Genomic DNA, 17,571 nt, shown 5'->3' with positions numbered 1-17,571 from the left:
GTCTCCTTCCTCCTCCCACACAGAGGGAGGAACCTCTGCTCCTTAGATCTGCAACCAGCCGAGGAGGCCGTAGTCTCTAGTCACTTCCGGACTAGTTCTTGTTCTTCGCGGAGGTGGATTTTCTTTCCTGTGTCACTCTTGGGCACCCTTCCCATCCCGTGGGCCTGTGGGGGACGTAACGTTATGCAGTTCTTCCTGAGGGAAGGTAGGTACTGAGTAACGCCCAGCTCTGGGGTTGCCAGCCTCACATCTGTGGTGAGTTGGGGGCTCTGATGAGTGACCTGCTCTGAGCTACCGGAGAGCCTTCCAAGGTCACTTTCTGGATGTACTCACTTCCTAAAGTACACACGCACTTAAAAACAGCTCAGCTGGTTCCAGTCTGAGAGCTGTGTGTGCCATCTGGCAGGTGTTTGAGAACTAACTTGTCCTCTGGGAGGAGAAGGTGCCACTTCAGCTGCCTTCAGTCCATCTGGGAGCCAAGTCTGTGCTCAGACCAATTTGTAAAAACCTGAATTGTGTCACAGCCAATGTGTGTCTACACAGAGCTCCTGTTGTGCCTGGGGGCTAATGCTTAGCCCTTGGCAAGTTAAAAACACTTGTAGAATCTAGCAAGGCTGTTGGGTCCATAGAGGGGGAGTTACTGGCGTTAGGGAAGATGAAGAGCCAGGTGCTGGTGAGACCTGCACAGTGCAAGTCAAGGCAAGGAACTGCCCTGTGGAAGAGGGCGGTATGTGAAGAAAAGCTGTTATCCGAGGACACAGCCAGATTTCTTCAGGCTGTCACATGGAGATATTTGGTCTAAGCAGTGTAGTACTAATGGTGACCTTGAGATGCCAGGATGTCCTCTTCATCTCTGAATTCTTCCCTTTTTTCTATACTTTGGTGTCCTTAATCCCAGCCCAAAAAATGATAGGACTGCCTTAATCCACTGAGACTTTCTAGTAAAGGTGTACAGAAAATTTTTTCTTTATTTTGCTAATATGCTCATTGTTCATTTCTATGTTAGAGAATAATATTTTAAGAATTAAAAAGGTACTGTGGCAGATTTAAAGGGGAATGAACAAAATGCTGCCCCAGAGCATTTGTTAATTTCCAGCTATTAAAAAATATCAAAATGGGAATTGAGGATAAACCCTAGAATATGGTTTCAGGCCACTGTCCTTGAGACAGCTGATATACCTGGCCGCTGCACATGAGGCTGGGAGATCGTTAACTGTAGCCATGACCTCTACTGATGTCTTAAGAACAAGGGCTGCTTTGAAGGTGCTGTTGTAGGACTTTTCATTTTGCTGGTACCTGTTCAAGTGATCTGTCTCCAGGGCTGCAGCTGTACCCACCCGACTGCACTAGCTGAGGGTAGGGTTAACAGTGAGTGAAAATGGGCCTGGACTGTGGAGCAAAATGACTTGACTTTCCATTTGGAGTTTGGAAAATATGGCAGGAGTCCCAGCTGTTTAATTTCTAGTCACATTTTCTAAGAACATTTGTTCAAAGTCGATGTTACTGATGAGATGTCTGGAGGGCAGGACCAGAATGTGAGAGAGGCATCTAGCAGGAGTAGGAGTCTCCCTGCCCCCAGTACACAACCACACTGACACTTTGGTCCTCTCCCTTGTGTGGAGTTCATCTGCTGCATATTTGTGCAGATAACCAGCTGCCTCCCTGGTTGAACAGGGCTCTTCCAGACTAGGCAGTTGTTGGAGGCATGAGGAGGAAAGGGAAGGGGTACCCTCTGAAGTAGGAATTACAAAGTTTTTTAATGCTGCTGTTGCATTTTATTTACCACTTACTGTCTTTTCTATCATATCGAAGTTCTTAGCGTCTCTTATAGTGCTCATAGCAGTTGCATTTCAGTTGTATTTTCAGTGAAATTTGTTTTACATTGGCATTCAAAATTGACCTTTCACTGCTTCCTGACTGGTTTAAGATTTTTTTTTTTTTTTTTTTTAATGCAAACTGAACCCATGAGGCTTGGATTCTGGTTAAAAACACCGTGTTGCTGCTGACAGTAGTGCCCACTATTGTAACAGCAGATTCTGCTATAGCCTCCGTGACCATGTAAACTAAGTAAATGTCGTTTTCACCCACAAACTGTTGTTCAGCCCCTTGCCACTGTGGTTCTCTAGTCAGTCTTGTGACCAGTGTTTTAGGTGCATGGGATAAATCAGCTCCACCCCTTTGTCTGTTGTCTGTTCAAGAGACAGGGAAGGGCCTGGCCGGGAGGGGGCAGCAGGAGTCAGCATCTGTGTTTCAGAGGCCTGGGACTTGAAATCCTGATATTAGAGGTAGGGGGGAGGGACCTTAGATAGTGTAGTTTTGTGGTTTTCATGCTGTTCTGTGGGGAGCGAGCCTTCAGTCCCATTCAGTATTAGGCTTCCAAGTAAGATGTGATTTGAAGAAAGGTTTCGATGATTAAAATGAAAGTCTGAAATCACTGATTTAATCCAACCTCCTGATTTTTTTAAATTTAATTTTTTATTTTTTACAGTAGGTCCTTGTTGGTATCTGTTTTAAATATAGCAGCGTGTACATCTGAATCCCAAACTCCCAATCTATCCTCCCCCACACCCTCCCCCAAGTTCATTCTCTAAGTCTGTGAGACGGTTTTGTAAATAAGTTCATTTGTATCTTTTAGATTGCACATGTATATGATATTTGTCTTTCTCTGACTTACTTCACCTAGTATGATAATCTCCAGGCCCATCTATGTTGCTGCAAATGGCATCATTTCATTCTTTTTAACTGACTAACATTCCATTGTACCACATCTTCTTTATCGACTCATCAGTCGATGGACATTCAGGTTGCTTCCATGTCTTGGCTATTGTAAACAGTGCTGCAACGAACACTGGGGTGCTTGTATCCTTTTGAACCATGTTTTTCTCTGGATATAAGCCCAGGAGTGGGATTGCTAGATCATGTGGTAGCTGTCATTAGTTTAAGGAACCTCCATACTGTTCTCCACAGTGGCTGTACCAATGTATATTCCCACCAACAGTATAGGAGGGTTCCCTTTTCTCCACACCCTCTCCATCATTTATTGTTTGTAGATTTTTTGATGATGGCCATTCTGTCCAGTGTGAGGTGATATCTCATTGTAGTTTTGATTTGCATTTCTCTAATAATTAGCCATGTTGAGCATCTTTCCATGTGCCTTTTGGCCATCTGTATGTCTTCTTTGGAGAAATGTCTATTTAGGTTTTCTGCCTATTTTTTGATTGGGTTGTTTGCTTTTTTTTTTTGACATTGAGCTGCATGAGCTGTTTGTATATTTTGGAGACTAATCCCTTGTCAGTCGCACTGTTTGCGAGTATTTTCTCCCATTCTTTGGGTTGTCTTTTTGTTTTCTTTGTGGTTTCCTTTGTTGTGTAAAAGCTTTTGAGTTTAATTAGGTCCCGTTTGTTTATTTTTGTTTTTATTTCCATTACTCTGGGAGACAGACTGAAAAAGATATTGATGCAATTTATGTCAGTGTATTCTACCTATGTTTTCCTCTAAGAGTTTTATAGTATCCGGTCTTACATGTAGGTCTTTAATCCATTTTGAGTTTGTGATATTTTGTTGAGAAAACCAAGTTTCAGGGAGCAGCAAAGATTCATCCACAGTTACCAGTGAATAAACGGAAGAATTTGAATAAGAAACATTCTCTCCTGCCCCCTTCCCCTCAGTGCTCTTGGGTTTCCAGAAAGCAGCCTTAGATAAATAGTTACTCTAACCTGGTTCTCTTTGAGTTAGCCAAACCAGAAATCTTGGAGAAGAGCTTAGTAGTCATTACCAGAAGGCTTAAACTGTGAGCCCTCCTCTCCCTGGTAACCAAAATCAAAAGGCTTTGATATTGTAATGCAGTATTTTTGTTTTTCTTTTAAACCTCTCATGTACATAAAAAGTGTTAATAGCATGAACTAAGTTCAAGTCATGTCTTAAACTAGTGGGGGGGGGGAGCATTTTTGACTAGTGCAAATGGGTTAGTTGTGAGCTATCATCTCAGTGTCCAATTTATATCCGATTTTGTTTGGTATGGTATGGAGGAAAAAAAATCCTGATTTTTATCTGTATAAGTGGAAATAGTCATAGGTTGTCTGCAATCTCTAGTTATGGACAAAACTAGATACTTGAAAAAAGATCAAAAGAGGAATATCCAATACCTGCTTTCAGCCCTTATCCTCCATATATCAGGTGAGAAACACACAAAGGTTATAATCACTAAAATTGTACTATGGTGAGAGCCATAGCACTGAGTTGCAGCTGGGTGTGGCAATCCCAGCACCAGGCTTGCACCTTCTGCATCAGTGACCCCTGAGAAGCCCACACAAGCACAATAATGGAGGCCTTACCTAAGGTCTCAGGCAGCCTAAGCAACGCATGTTTTACATCTGAGTGTACGTGTTACGGACGACTTTTAATATTTAAGATGACACTTGAAGCGAATGTTTGCAGGGAACCTCTGAAGCACTGCCACAAGAGCCAGTTTCAAAACCACTCATTTAGTGGAAAGAACCTGGGGTTTCTGAGCCCACAAACTTGGGCTGGAATCCAGCCCCGCAGCGCCAGCTGAGTTGCCCGTGGGTGGTGAGGAACTGAGCATTTCCTTATCTAGAGCAGAGCACTGGCCACAAAGAGGGGGTTGACGGTGAGTGCCTAGAAAGCGCTCCCCTTTCCACCGTCCATAAAATGAGGTGACATTTCTGTCTGGCTGTTGGTGGACATCCTGAATGGTCAGAGCCAGACAGGGCTTTTGTCCCACCATGTATTAAAACTAGAAGACGACTGGCCCTGCCCTGGGTCTTCCACCTCACAGAGGTAACATTCTGATCTGAGTTAAAATAAATTGCACGTTTATCACTACTTAAAGACTTTAAAGTTCATATATGAACTTAAAATATATTTTTTTAATGGATGCAAGTCTGCAGGTGCACTGCTGCTTTAAAATCCTATAAAAGCAATGGGAAAGGGGGCCAAGAGAAAGAAATTGCTTGTTGGGGTGGCATCTAAGAACTCTGAGTCCTGTGGAGACTGATGTGGCCTCACTTTGCTGAACAGGTGATGAGTTTTAGGTTCCTGACTGAAGACTGACCAAGCCATAAGATATGCAGACCAGCCAGCTCTCCAGGCTGAGGAGCAGGGGAGGTAGAGCGAGGTGGGCCTTACCTCTGCACAGCATGGATGTCTAAGGCACGGGCCTGGGCCAGGTTGTGTTCACTACCTGGCAGGCGAGCCCAAGGTTGGAAAAGGAGTGAAGACCTTGCCTTCAGCTCGTCCTCCTTTCACCTCCAATGCCAAAGGAGCCCATGGTGGCTGAACATATTTAAGGCTTCGTCATCCAAATTAAAACAGATGTGAGTTAATTATAAATGGTTCCCCTACTGTATTTTGCCCATTGGAAAATCAGTCCCTAGAACTAGAGGTTCTTTCAGGTCACCCAGAAGATTCTGGTACTTGCTGGCACATACATACTCTACTGGGGTGGCTCCCAAGTTTGAAGTCCCTGTCAGCCCTTGGGACCTGACCTGGGTAGCATGATTCTTTCTATTCTTTCATTTGAGTTGATAAACCAGCCAACTGCTGCCTCAGACTTCTGCCCCCCCAACACGTTCTTGGGTGTCCCCAAGGACTATCCATACCTGCTGCCTCTTCTGCCTCTGCAGTTGGCCTTCGAGGCTGCGCCAGACCATCCTTTCCCTGAGCCTATGTTGGCATTGGTGTTCCTGAGGTTCAGTTCTCTGCCCTCCTTCCACACATGCTTCCCTGGAAATTTATAAATCGGTACTTAAAATGGAGACACTTTAACAACAGTTCCATATGAGTCTCTGCCAGAAATGCAGCGAAGTCATCCTTCCCCAGGGGCTTGGAGAAACTGCTAAGGCATCAGGTGTGCCCACCTGAGCCAGTGTGCAAGGCCACCTCACATGAACACCCTTCCACCCGCCCTGTGCAGCTCTGAGGCATTAACTTGGGGACTGGTTCTCATGGGCCTGGGGACTGCTTGCCCAGTCGAAAGGAGGGCTGAACCAAAAGGCCTGCAGCACGGGCTTTGCCTTTTGTCCTCTGTGTGCAGGATCTGAAGTGCTAGGATGTCAGCATTTCCTTCCCAGTCAGCCTGGAGCAGGTGTGAACACTGATGTCACTTTGCCATCCTCTCCCCCAAGCCCAGCTAGGAAGTTAACCTCCTCTTTCCAGACTGTAGTTGAATTCCTCCCCCAAACCCCCACCCGCCTTCCCTGGAACTGTCTGTTTAGGAAGCTCAGTCATAGGAAGTTCTGAGCCACACCAGGCAGGAATGAACCACGGCAGCTAAAGCCACTGCACAGGGCTCCTGTGTGCTGTTAGATGGGAGTAGGAAGGGGATAGCGGGGAGGTAGAGGGACAGCGGCAGAGGCCCTTGCCTCTCCTTACCCGGACACCCCGTATCACCCTTGCCCCTCATGTCCTCCATGTAGCCCTGCCCTCCAAAGCCCTCCGGACTTTTGGAGATCACTAACAATGCCTGAAAAGCTGAGGACAACGGCCTGGGTGTCTGAAGTCACCTGGTTACCCCTCATTTCTGGGGACCCTAACTGAGGCCTCAGCCATAGAGTCTTTGCTTCTAACAGCTCTAGATATACCAGGTGACTCATTCATTTAACAACTAATGAGACCCATGGTTCTGCACAGGCTTCTTTGGTGACTTAGACGCATCCCTACCCCAAGTCCCATGAGAAAACATGGCATTTCTGTGTCTAGCACTGTTTGCCCTCAAGAATGTGTTGTCTGTTAGGGAAGATTGGGCAGATAAATAAAGGACTCTCATTATCCAGAAAGAATTGAGACCTGAAAAGCCCTTTTACAGTTAACCCACTGTAAACGGAGACCAGAGCTTCACACAGTAAATAGTGAAAAAGGCTTGATTGGAACAAGTGTTTGTTAGCAAAACGTAGTTGCAACTATGGGCTAATTCTTAGAAAAAGAATATTTTACATATATTTCCCTCCTAAAGTTACCCGACTGTACAACAGGACGTCATTTCATGTTTGATTTCCATAGTGCAATCGACAGGGTTGTTTTTGCAAAAGTTAGTCAAGGGCCTTCACCAGTTTTCCAGAGGGCTTCTCTTAACCCCTTAGCCTTCTGGTAGTTAAACTCCCCCCTGTGCAGCTCTTCTCCTCACTTGTTAGTGGACCTCATTCTCAGTCCTCATTTGCCAGGGACTATATTCATTTGATAAGTGGCAGCAGACACTCCATCAGGTGGCAAGGCAACTCTTAGCCCAAGAAGCCAGAGCTGGGTGTCTGCCTAGGCACATGCCTGTGTGTGCGTAGCTCTGTGCTGCCCTGACCCGGAGACTGGGGGACCTGTGTTCTAGCCCCTTCATTGATGATTTAGGGTGTAGCCTTGACCACTCTGCTCTGCTTTAATTTCTCCTCTGGGGGGAAATTTGTCAAGTCAACCCACAAAGCTGTTGAGGATCCAATGAGGAAATCATGTTTTACAAAGTCTAGCTGCCCTGCAGCGTGAGGGGTAGCATCCTGCAAAGCCCGTACTTGAACTTATGCTCTGCCTGAGGCCCCCACCTTACCTGCTTTCACACGTCGTCCAGAGTTGGAAGCGGCAGGAGCCCTTCTTGTTTCCCAGGCAGCCGTACTGCTCCAAGGCAACAGAACTTCTCTTCTCACCTGTACCTGCTCAGTTGGAGGGAGGAGGGAAACATGGCAGGTCTTTCAGGGGTGATAGGGACTCCCGGCCATCTCCAGCCAAGATGGTCCCCAAGATGAAATACTTAAGATCCAGCCACTTAAGTGGGTGGAGTGTTACCAGGGACAGGTTCTCTGGCTGGGGTGGGAGCTCTGCCCGGGGCTGCTGGGAGTCTCCGAGAGATGGGCTCCATGGGGTGGCCTCGCTTCCAGGGCAGATGAGGGCTGGGCAAGCAGTCAGCCATGCTGGCCCCTTCGCTTCGGGGCTCTGCCGCCTTACCTCCATTCTGGTCAGTGTCTGGATGGGCAGTGGTGATCCCTGAACTTCCCAAACACAAATCTCTTGATGTCTGCCCCTCCTGAGACAGGAGAGACACCAGAGGTGACTCCCTGGCCAGTCTGTGGTGTTGCCTCTGTCCCCCTAGGGCAATATTTTGCTATCAGCTTCCTTGCCTGGCTTTCTCTCTAGGCATGCAGAGCCGGCCCTGCACCCCATGGGGAGCAGAGAAGTGGGCTCAGGCAGCAGGTCCAGAAGGTGGAGGAGTTGAACTCCTGCCTGCTAAACCACAAGACCATGGCCTTCAGCAGGCAGAACACTTGCCCTCAGAGGGGAATTGCACTCCTCTAGTCTCTGAGTAGGAGCAAACTTTCAAAGGAGCCCTCTGGCACCCTTTCCTCCACGGTGCCGTCAGCCCCACTCTGTACTTCCACAGCCCTATCTGACCTGAGAGTCCCTCCTACTTGCCCTGCCCCCATGCCCAGAGCTCCTCCTGCCTCTCCCCCTCCTTTCCCTTCTGCTCCAAACTCCCCTTGCCTCTGCAAGTCATCCAGGACAGCCTCACACTAAGGCAATGAAAATACACAAGCCAGAAACAGCACAGATGTCCATGAACAGGGCAAGGAATAAACAGTTTGTGAAACATTCATCTACAAGATCTAACACAGCAATGAATGAATAAACTAGTTACACATACAAACACAGAGGAATCTCACATAATACTGAATAGAAAAAAGAACAAAATTATGTGCTGTATGATTCCATTCTTTAAAAGTTCAAAACCAGGCAAAAGTATTATTTCAGGTGCCAAGGTACGGTAACTACGAAAGCCAGGGCCCTGGTCATCTCTAGGGGTTGGAGCGAGCAGGTTGGGGAGGGTAAGTGGGCTTCCAGAGTGCTGGAGATGATTTAGGTACTGATCAGAGTGGTGGGTTTCATGAATGCTCATCTGATAACTCATCAGCCTCTACAGATTTATTTAAAAATTTTTTTAACATCTTTATTGGAGTATAAACTACAGATTTTTAATGTACTTTTCTATGTATATGTTATTTCACAAAGTTCAAAAAACAAAAAACCCAGCCCCTCCACCTTGGGCTTCTCAGGGCATCAGCCCCTTGGTGTGCATACCTCTCATGCAATTGATTGGCCTCAGTGGGGAATATCTAGTGGGGAGCTGTCAAGGCCTGAGGAGAAGGGGGTTGGCCCAACTACTCAGGTGGCCCTGGGTCAGTGAATGGGGGCCACCTTCATTCCTTCTCCAGGGGGGTGGTCCTGCCCGTAGTGCTGTCCCTTCCTTGCCCCAGCCTCACTGCATTCCCAGGGAAGTTTGTGTTGATCTGGAGCACTGGCTTCCTGGCTTGGTCAGGCTGGCCTTGAATGGGCCTTAACTGACCTAGGTCTGCTTCTCATGAACGGGATCTGCTATGATGAGTTGCCCCAGCGCCCTAGGTTTAACTTATATTGGGTAGGATGCTCTTGGTTTCCACTGTTTGTTTATATAATGTGGTCATCTGCCCACTTACCTAGAGTTGGTGGGGGGACATTACAGAGACCCCATGGCTGGGAACCTTTGATTATATACAGGGATACCAGTCAAATAACAAAATATGAATTCCTACTTCATGTCAGGCACCTCAGTAGGCAGAGAAAGCCAGAATCCTGTGCTCATGGAGAAGACTGTCGACAAAAGACAGGTAAGTGTGATGAATGCTGCAGAGCAGTCTGGGGATCTGTGGGAACTTGCAGCAAGTCAGCAGAGGGGTTCCTAGGGAAGTAATGTATAAACTAAGGCCTGAGGAATGAAGAGGGAAAGAGACAAGAAGCTAATTCATTGAGCATGTACTGTGTGCTAAGCCACTTTCATCATTTCATTTAGTCCGGACAACAACCCTTTGTATTATTATTTCCGTTTTACAGATGAAGAAACTGAGGCTCAGAAAGGTGAAGAGCCCTATCCAAGGTCACTCAGCTAACATGTGGCAGAATGAGGACTTGAACTCTAGTCTGCATGATTCAAAAGCCAGGCAGTGAGGAGGCTGCTGTCAGTCATGGCAAGAAGTGGTGGTGGCATCATTGGATACAGAGGTAGATGTGCAGGCCCAAGAGGGACCCTGAAGAGAGAACTAACAGGACTCAGTGAGCACTGCTGAGGCAAAGGAGGAGGAGGAACCAGACTCCAGGTTTCTGCCTGGATCAACTGGATGGACAGTGATCCATCCAGTTGGATCATTTACTAAGATGGAGAATGGAGAGGAGTAGGTTTAGGGGGAAAAATCATCTAAATTTGATATTCTACTTCAGTTAAAAAAAAAAAAGATTGGTTGATTAAATGAAAATAAAACAGGGATAATTCCATTCTAGAAACTCCCTCTCTTCATGCTTCCTCAATCCCAGTGTTTTCTACACTCATTTGTTGCCCCTTCCTTCTAGTTTTCTAAAGCACCCCAATTCTTTTTTGATCCGTGGGGCCTCTAATAACCAAACCCCAAGCAGATCAGAACTGGGAGGACCACCAAGAGAACGCTGTCCTTGGCCACACCATCTGCTCCCTCAGCAGTGGCCCTCTGGCCACCCCATGCTTTGTCCGGGTCTCCTGACGCTCCCTCCTCTGCAGAGGCTCTCTGCCAGGGGAGGAGCTGTTCCTATGCCTGAGCTCCTCGGGGTGGAGTTCCCCCCGACCCCCGCATCCTCCTAGTACCTAGAACATCTGGTGTGTGCACAGCCTCTGCAGTCACACGGGGCCCCACACTCAGAAGGACCTTGCCCTCGGTTTAATGCACTTCTGTTGCAGTTTTGAAATTCCTACTATATTTAACAAGAGGCCCCATATTTTCATTTTGGACTGGGCCCTGCAAATTCTGTAGCTGGTCCTGTCCATGTATCTGCATTGTAATGATGCAAGACACTGAGTGGTAGCCTTTCCCATCTGTGAGGATGAACTTCTTTTCCAGCTAGGAAGACCCACTGTTTTAAATCAGAGGGAAATAAAGCAAAAAAGAGCTCACTTCCTTTGTTTCTATGAAATACAGTTTTATGTGCAGTTTTATGTTTCTTCATGGGTAATAACTTAGGAGGGAACCTTGGGAACAGAATACAAAAGTAACAAATTATGGGCCATTAACTGTGGTTAATTGTTTCTTTATAGCTTAGAGTGGAGGCACGTTTGGGTTGCTTTGGCACTCACAGTTACAGGTAGGGAAAGGCGGTCTACTTAAATATAACCTAGGGGGACTTCCCTGGTGGTCCAGTGGTTAAGAATCTGCCTTCCAATGCAGGGGACATAGGTTCGATCCCTGGTCGGGGAACTAATATCCCACATGCTGCGGGGCAACTAAGCCCGTGTGCCGCAACTACTGAGCACGTGAGCCACAACTAGAGAGGCCCATGAGCCACAACTATAGAGCCTGTGTGCCACAACTAGAGAAAAGCCTGCACGCTGCAACTAAGACCCAACACAGCCAAAAATAAATACATAAATAAATAAAACCTAGGGCCCCTCAGGAGGTGGAGGGAGAGGCAGCTGAGTGATGACCCCAGCCTTGCTTCCGAAGCCAAAACTGCCATCAAGGCCTCACCTCCAGTTAAAGTATTTCTCTCACAAGCCTCATTACTGAGCAACTATGGACCCCTTACCTGAGATCCTCTCAGCTCTGCAGGTGTGGAGGTGGTCTACGTGCTGTCTGGGCATCCTGCTGCAGCAGCCTTTGGGGTGTAACTCGTACTTGTCCCCAGTTAGTTGGTGTCATCTGCCACTCAGGCTCCAAACAGCTGCAGAAGATCCTTGCTCACTTTAGTAAACACCTGTTTTAAAAAAAAAATTGAACTCAAAAAATGTTTGGACTCCTTGCTAAAGAAAGGTGCAGAAATGCTCCGCCAGCTATCATCATAGGCTTTCCCGTCCTAACGAGCTAATGGATGAAGCACTCAGACCACTGAGTGAGAAGTCCTCCAGTGTCGTTCACCTACAGTAGTACCACCAAAGACTGGACAAGCACAGCACACAGAAAATAAAATCCACCCCCAATTCCTTTTCTCAGAGACATAGCCCATATCAATCCAAACTGACTGTTGAAGGCTTTTTGGAATGTACTAGGTCATCCCATTTACACTGTTGAGCTGATCATATAATTCAGCTGTCCTGCCCTGGAAGCTTGGCTGACCTTCGATTCACAAAATACAACCCAGATTCCTTGGTCTGACTGACATCAGCTGGCCTCCCAGGTACATTCAGCTATTCTTGACCCCATGGACTTTCTCCCCTTAACTCTTCTCATCTGTTTCCTCTCCCTCAACTTTCTATTATTGAGTGCCTGTCCTTGCTTGGTCTGGGGGACACAAAAGGAGGAAAACAGGCACAGTCCCTAGCCTGGGCTTTCAGTCTAGTGAATCCATGAATTATGCAAACCTTCATGGCAAACGGTGAGGAGGACTGTGAAGGAAGGTGGTGGGGCTCTGAGCGCCCCCATCAGGGGTTTGGTCTAGTTTGGGCATCAGGAAAGGTTTCCTTGAGCAGTGTGATTTCTGTGGAAAGAGAGAGGTGGTAACTAGGCACCAACCAGGGTGCAGGGGAGGCTGTGAGGAGGGCACACTCAAGGCCAGGTTGGCAGGGCAGTGGTCCTGGAAGCAAGGCCCTTTAGAGGGAAGCATTGAAAGGCCAGTGGGGCTGGCGTGCAGGGGGCGCAGGGGGATGTGAGCTCGGGTCAGATAAGCTGAGCCTGAGGCTGAAGAGTGAGGTCTTTGTCCCCAGAGCCGCGGGAAGCCTCTGAAGGATTTTCAGTAGGGGGAACACCAGAGCTGTATTTTTAAGAGCCTTGTGGAGGAGGTACAGGGCCATCGTGCTCCGGGTGAGAAGGGAGCAGCAGTGCAATAAATAAAGAAAAGTGTCTGGGCTGCAGAGAGGGGAGAAGCACACAGGAAGGACAACAGTGTCACCTGCTGAGGGTGTGTGTGTCCCGGGGAAGTCGGGGGGTTAGTTCTGAAGAAGGCTCTCCAAATGTCGTGCTCAGAGGGAAGTGTGGGCTGGGGTTGGACGTGTGAGAGTCGAGGCAGAGCGATGGAACGGAAGCAGTGGATGGGAAGGAGCTCCGCCCGAGAGAGAACAGGCGGCCAAGGACTGAGCTAAAGGCCAGGGAGAAGAAATGAGCTGCCAAAGGGGGCAGGAAGGAAAAGAAAAAGGAAAACGAAGGCAATATGGTGCCAAACAATAGGGGAGAAAGTATTTCAGGAAGCACCAGCCCTGAAGGATAAATAAAAGCCAGCCCCACAGAGAGAAGGGGAAAAGAAGGGCAGAGAGAAGAAGGTCACAATCCAGAAGGCAGAGCGCCCTGAGTTCTGGGAGCTGGAGCTCGGATGTAGGCAGAACTGGAAGGGGGAGAGGAGGCGTGAAGGCAGGTGGATCAAGAGGGGCCTCAGTAAGGAGTTTGGACACAATCCTGAGGGTCAGCAGAGAGTTTGGTTTTGCCTGTCTTTTTAATTAGAAACAAAATGCATGCTCCTTGTAAATAAAACAAGACGACCACCCGCCACCAAAACAAACTCTAGCAACAAAGAAATGTATATGTTAACAAGTGAAAGTTCCTCTGCCAAATCCCCCCTCCTCAGCTAGCACTTTGGTGTTATCATTCCAGACCTCTTCCTGCCACTCACAAACTTCATTAGTTTTGTGAAAACAGGATTATGCTGCCTATAATTTCTGTAACTTCCCTTACTGAATTAGCAGTAATCTTGAGTCTCCTTCTGGGTGGTTACACGCAGATGTGCCCACCGGTTTGAATGGCTGTACAGTCCTCCACAGCCCAGATATACTTGTATCCTAGGATGCTGATTTATTTTCTTGAACCTAAAATGGCTACTGAGGTGCCTAAGGAGAGGAGTATTCCCTAGGGGCACTAAGTCCCAGTCTGGTTCTGCCATTAAGTACCTGGCTCTGGGGAGGACACGGCCCCTACTGGGCCTCAGTTTCCTCATCCACTGTGTGCCAGGCACTATTATCTCATAAAACACGAGTGTTAATATTTCTCATCGATGAAGGGCTTTAGGTAGAGGAATGTAATGATCAGATTTGTGCTTCAGAAAGATCACTCGGGCTGCAGTATGAAAAATTACTTCTCTTTCCTCTCATCCATATTTTTAAAAAAATCTTACCACTCTTTCAAGGCCTAGTTCAAATTTTCCCTCTTTCAGAAGTTTCCTCTCCATCATGCCCTACCTCTTAATTGGAATTCTCCTCTACCTGGTTCTCCCCCTAAAACATAAAACCCCTTGAAATTGAGAATCATATTTTTCATCCTCACATGCTCCACAGGAATAGGTCTATATGAGGACTTAATAAATCTTTGCAGAATTGTCCATGCACTAAAAAAATCATTTTGGTGAGACAAAAGAAGGAATAAATGAGCCACACAATACTTGTTTGGGACTCAAGCCTTCGTTTGATAAGGAGTTTATCCACAAGCCTCAAGATGTGTATGATTAAGCACTGCAGGAGGTATTTTCCTGGCTCTGAAAGGTTCTGACCTGCCCCACCTGGAGTGCTGACGTTGAATAAGACTGTCTGGGAAAGAGGCACTAAGGCCAGCCTGGTTTATTGTCACAGGGCTTTAATAATATCCTGCAACTCTGAAGCCTGAGAGCTTCCTTTTCACCTTGCACAATACATTGAGAGCTTTGCCTTCACTGGACTATTGCTATATAGGGATGAGTGACAGTGACTTGTTTTTTCTTTTCTTTTGCGAGTTTTGCCCATTAAATACAGTTTTCTTAGATCCATGCAGTTTAGAATTATGGAAATAAAAAGCTTATATTGAACAACCTATTCTGTGCTTGAAGATCAGTTCTTCTGTTTCATAATTTAAAATAACTCAGCATAAAAACAGAAATAAACAAAAAGGACCTAATCAAACTTACAAGCTTTTGCACACCAAAGGAAACCATAAACAAAACGAAAAGACAACCCAAAGAATGGAAGAAAATATTTGCAAATGAAGCGACCAACAAGGGATTAATCTCCAAAATATACAAACAGCTCATGCAGCTCAATATCAAAAAAAACAAACAACCCAATCAAAAAATGGGCAGAAGATCTAAATAGACATTTCTCCAAAGAAGACATACAGATGGCCAAGAGGCACATGAAAAGATGCTCAACATCGCTAATTATTAGAGAAATGCACATCAAAACTACAATGAGGTACCACCTCACACTGGTCAGAATGGCCATGATTAAAAAGTCTACAAATAAGAAATGCTGGAGAGGGTGTAGAGAAAAGGGAACTCTCTTACACTGTTGGTGGGAATGTAAACTGGTACAGCCACTCTGGAGAACAGTATGCCGGTTCCTTAAAAAATTGAAAATAGAGTTGCCATATGATCTAGCAATCCCACTCCTGGGCATATATCTGGAGAAAAACGTAATTCGAAAAGATACATGCACCCCAATGTTCATTGCAGCACTATTTACAATAACCAATACATGGAAGCAACCTAAATGTCCATCAACAGAGGAATGGATAAAGAAGATGTACATATATACAATGGAATATTACTCAGCCATAAGAAAGAGTGAAATGCCATTTGCAGCAACATGGATGGACCTAGAGATTATCATACTAAGTGAAGTCAGACAGAGAAAGACAAATATCCTATGATATCACTTATATGTGGGATCTAAAAAAATGATACAAATGAACTTATTTACAAAACAGAAACAGATTCACAGACTTTGAAAACAAACTTATGGTTACCAAAGGGGAAAGATGGGGAGAAGAATAAATTAGGAGTTTGGGATTAACATATACACACTACTATATGTAAAATAATCAACAAGGACCTATTGTATAGCACAGGGAACTCTACTCAATGTGTAATAACCTATATGGGAAAAGAATCTGAAAAAGAATGGATATATGCATATGCATAGCTGAATCACTTTGTACACCTGAAACTAACACATTGTAAATCAGCTATACTCTAATATAAAATAAAAAGTAAATTAAAAAAATAACATAGATAAAAAGTCATTTACACAAAATATCTTATCATCTAAGGAAAGGCTGGAAATTTTCTGTGACTTCTATAGAGTCTATAACCAAGAACAGTAAGCCTAAGTAATCCAGAGATTTCTGGATTTAATTTAAAAAAGAATTTCACTGGGTATAAGTTAAAAATTATTCTGAAAACAGGTACTTGTCTCCGGGAGTGTGGTGGGGTCAGGGATTCACTGAGAAGGACCACGAGAAAAACTCTGGAGTGATAGTCATATTTTACAATTCTATATGGGATACACATGTGAACATATTTGTCAAAATTCACCAAATGGTGTACTTACAACTTGTCTACTTCACTGTACATGAATTTTTTAAATGAAAGCAGCCCTTGTCTTCTAGAGAGCTCATTCTCCTGACAGGACTTATTTTTTTTTAAGACAATTTTTTTAGAGAAGTTTTTTTTTTGTTTTTAATTAATTAATTAATTAATTTATTTATTTTTGGCTGCATTGGGTCTTCGTTGCTGCGTGTGGGCTTTCTCTAGTTGCGGTGAGCGGGGGTGACTTCGTTGCAGTGCACGGGCTTCTCATTGCGGTGGCTTCTCTTGTTGTGGAGCACAGGCTCTAGGTGTGCGGGCTTCAGTAGTTGTGACGCGTTGGCTCAGTAGTTGCGGTGCGCAGGCTCCAGGGCGCGCGGGCTCAGTAGTTGTGGCTCGTGGGCTCTAGAGCACAGGCTCAACAGTTGTGGCATACAGGTTTAGCTGCTCTGCAGCCTGTGGGATCTTCCTGGACCAGGGATCGAACCCACGTCCCCTGCATTGGCAGGCGGATTCTTAACCACTGCGCCACCAGGGAAGTCCCTAGAGCAGTTTTAGGTTCACAGCAAAATTGAGAAGAACTGACAGAGATTTCCCATATATTCCCTACCCCCACATATGCTCAGCCTGCCCCATTATCAACATCACTCACTAGAGTAGTTCATTTGTTATAACTGATGAACCTACATTGACATAATTGCCCAAAGTCTATGGTTTACACTAGGGTTTACTTTTGGTTTTGTGTATTCTATGGGTTTGGGCAAATATATAATGACATACCAGGGTTGTAGTATCATACAGAACAGTTTCACCGCACTAAAAATCCTCTGTGCTCTGCCTATTCATCCTTCCCTCCCCTCTAACCTCTGGCAACCACTAATCTTTTTACTATCTCCATAGCTTTGCGTTTTCCAGAATGTCATACTGTTGGAATCATACAGTATGTAGCCTTTTCAGATTGGCTTCTTTCACTTAGTAATATGCATTTAAGGTTCCTTCATTTTTTTTTCATGGCTTGAAATGCATTTCTTTTTAGTGCTGAAAAATAATCCATTGTCTGTAGGTACTACAGTTCATTTATCCATTCATCTAATGAAGGGCATCTTGGTTGCTTCCAAGTTTTGGCAATTATGAATAAAGCTGCTATAAACATCCATGTGCAGGTTTTTATGTGGACATAGTTTTCGACTCCTTTGGGTAACCATATATGAAGTTTACCTGGAAAAAAAAAAAAACAACCCTCTACACAAACATTAAATTCTAGTTAAACGTATGCATGCTGAAGCATTAAGGAGTGTAGTGTATTTATGTCTGCAACTTACT

At 45.5% G+C, this 17,571-nt stretch overlaps 1 protein-coding gene across 1 annotated transcript in view; it reads left to right on the top strand.

Moving 5' to 3' along the window:
- Positions 1 to 11,581, top strand: part of MTMR3 (myotubularin related protein 3) — a 145,579-nt gene extending 133,998 nt beyond the window's left edge. Inside the window, exon 18 of the mRNA XM_068563281.1 lies at positions 9,865 to 11,581. Coding sequence (XP_068419382.1) covers positions 9,865 to 9,978 — 114 coding nt within the window. The 3' untranslated portion in view covers positions 9,979 to 11,581. The remainder of the gene's footprint in view (positions 1 to 9,864) is intronic.
- Positions 11,582 to 17,571: the final 5,990 nt, after the last annotated feature.

Source organism: Eschrichtius robustus, chromosome 14 (genome assembly GCF_028021215.1).
Source record: "Eschrichtius robustus isolate mEscRob2 chromosome 14, mEscRob2.pri, whole genome shotgun sequence".
In the NCBI taxonomy this organism is placed as follows: Eukaryota; Metazoa; Chordata; class Mammalia; order Artiodactyla; family Eschrichtiidae; genus Eschrichtius; species Eschrichtius robustus.
This window is presented reverse-complemented; position numbering and strand designations above follow the sequence as displayed.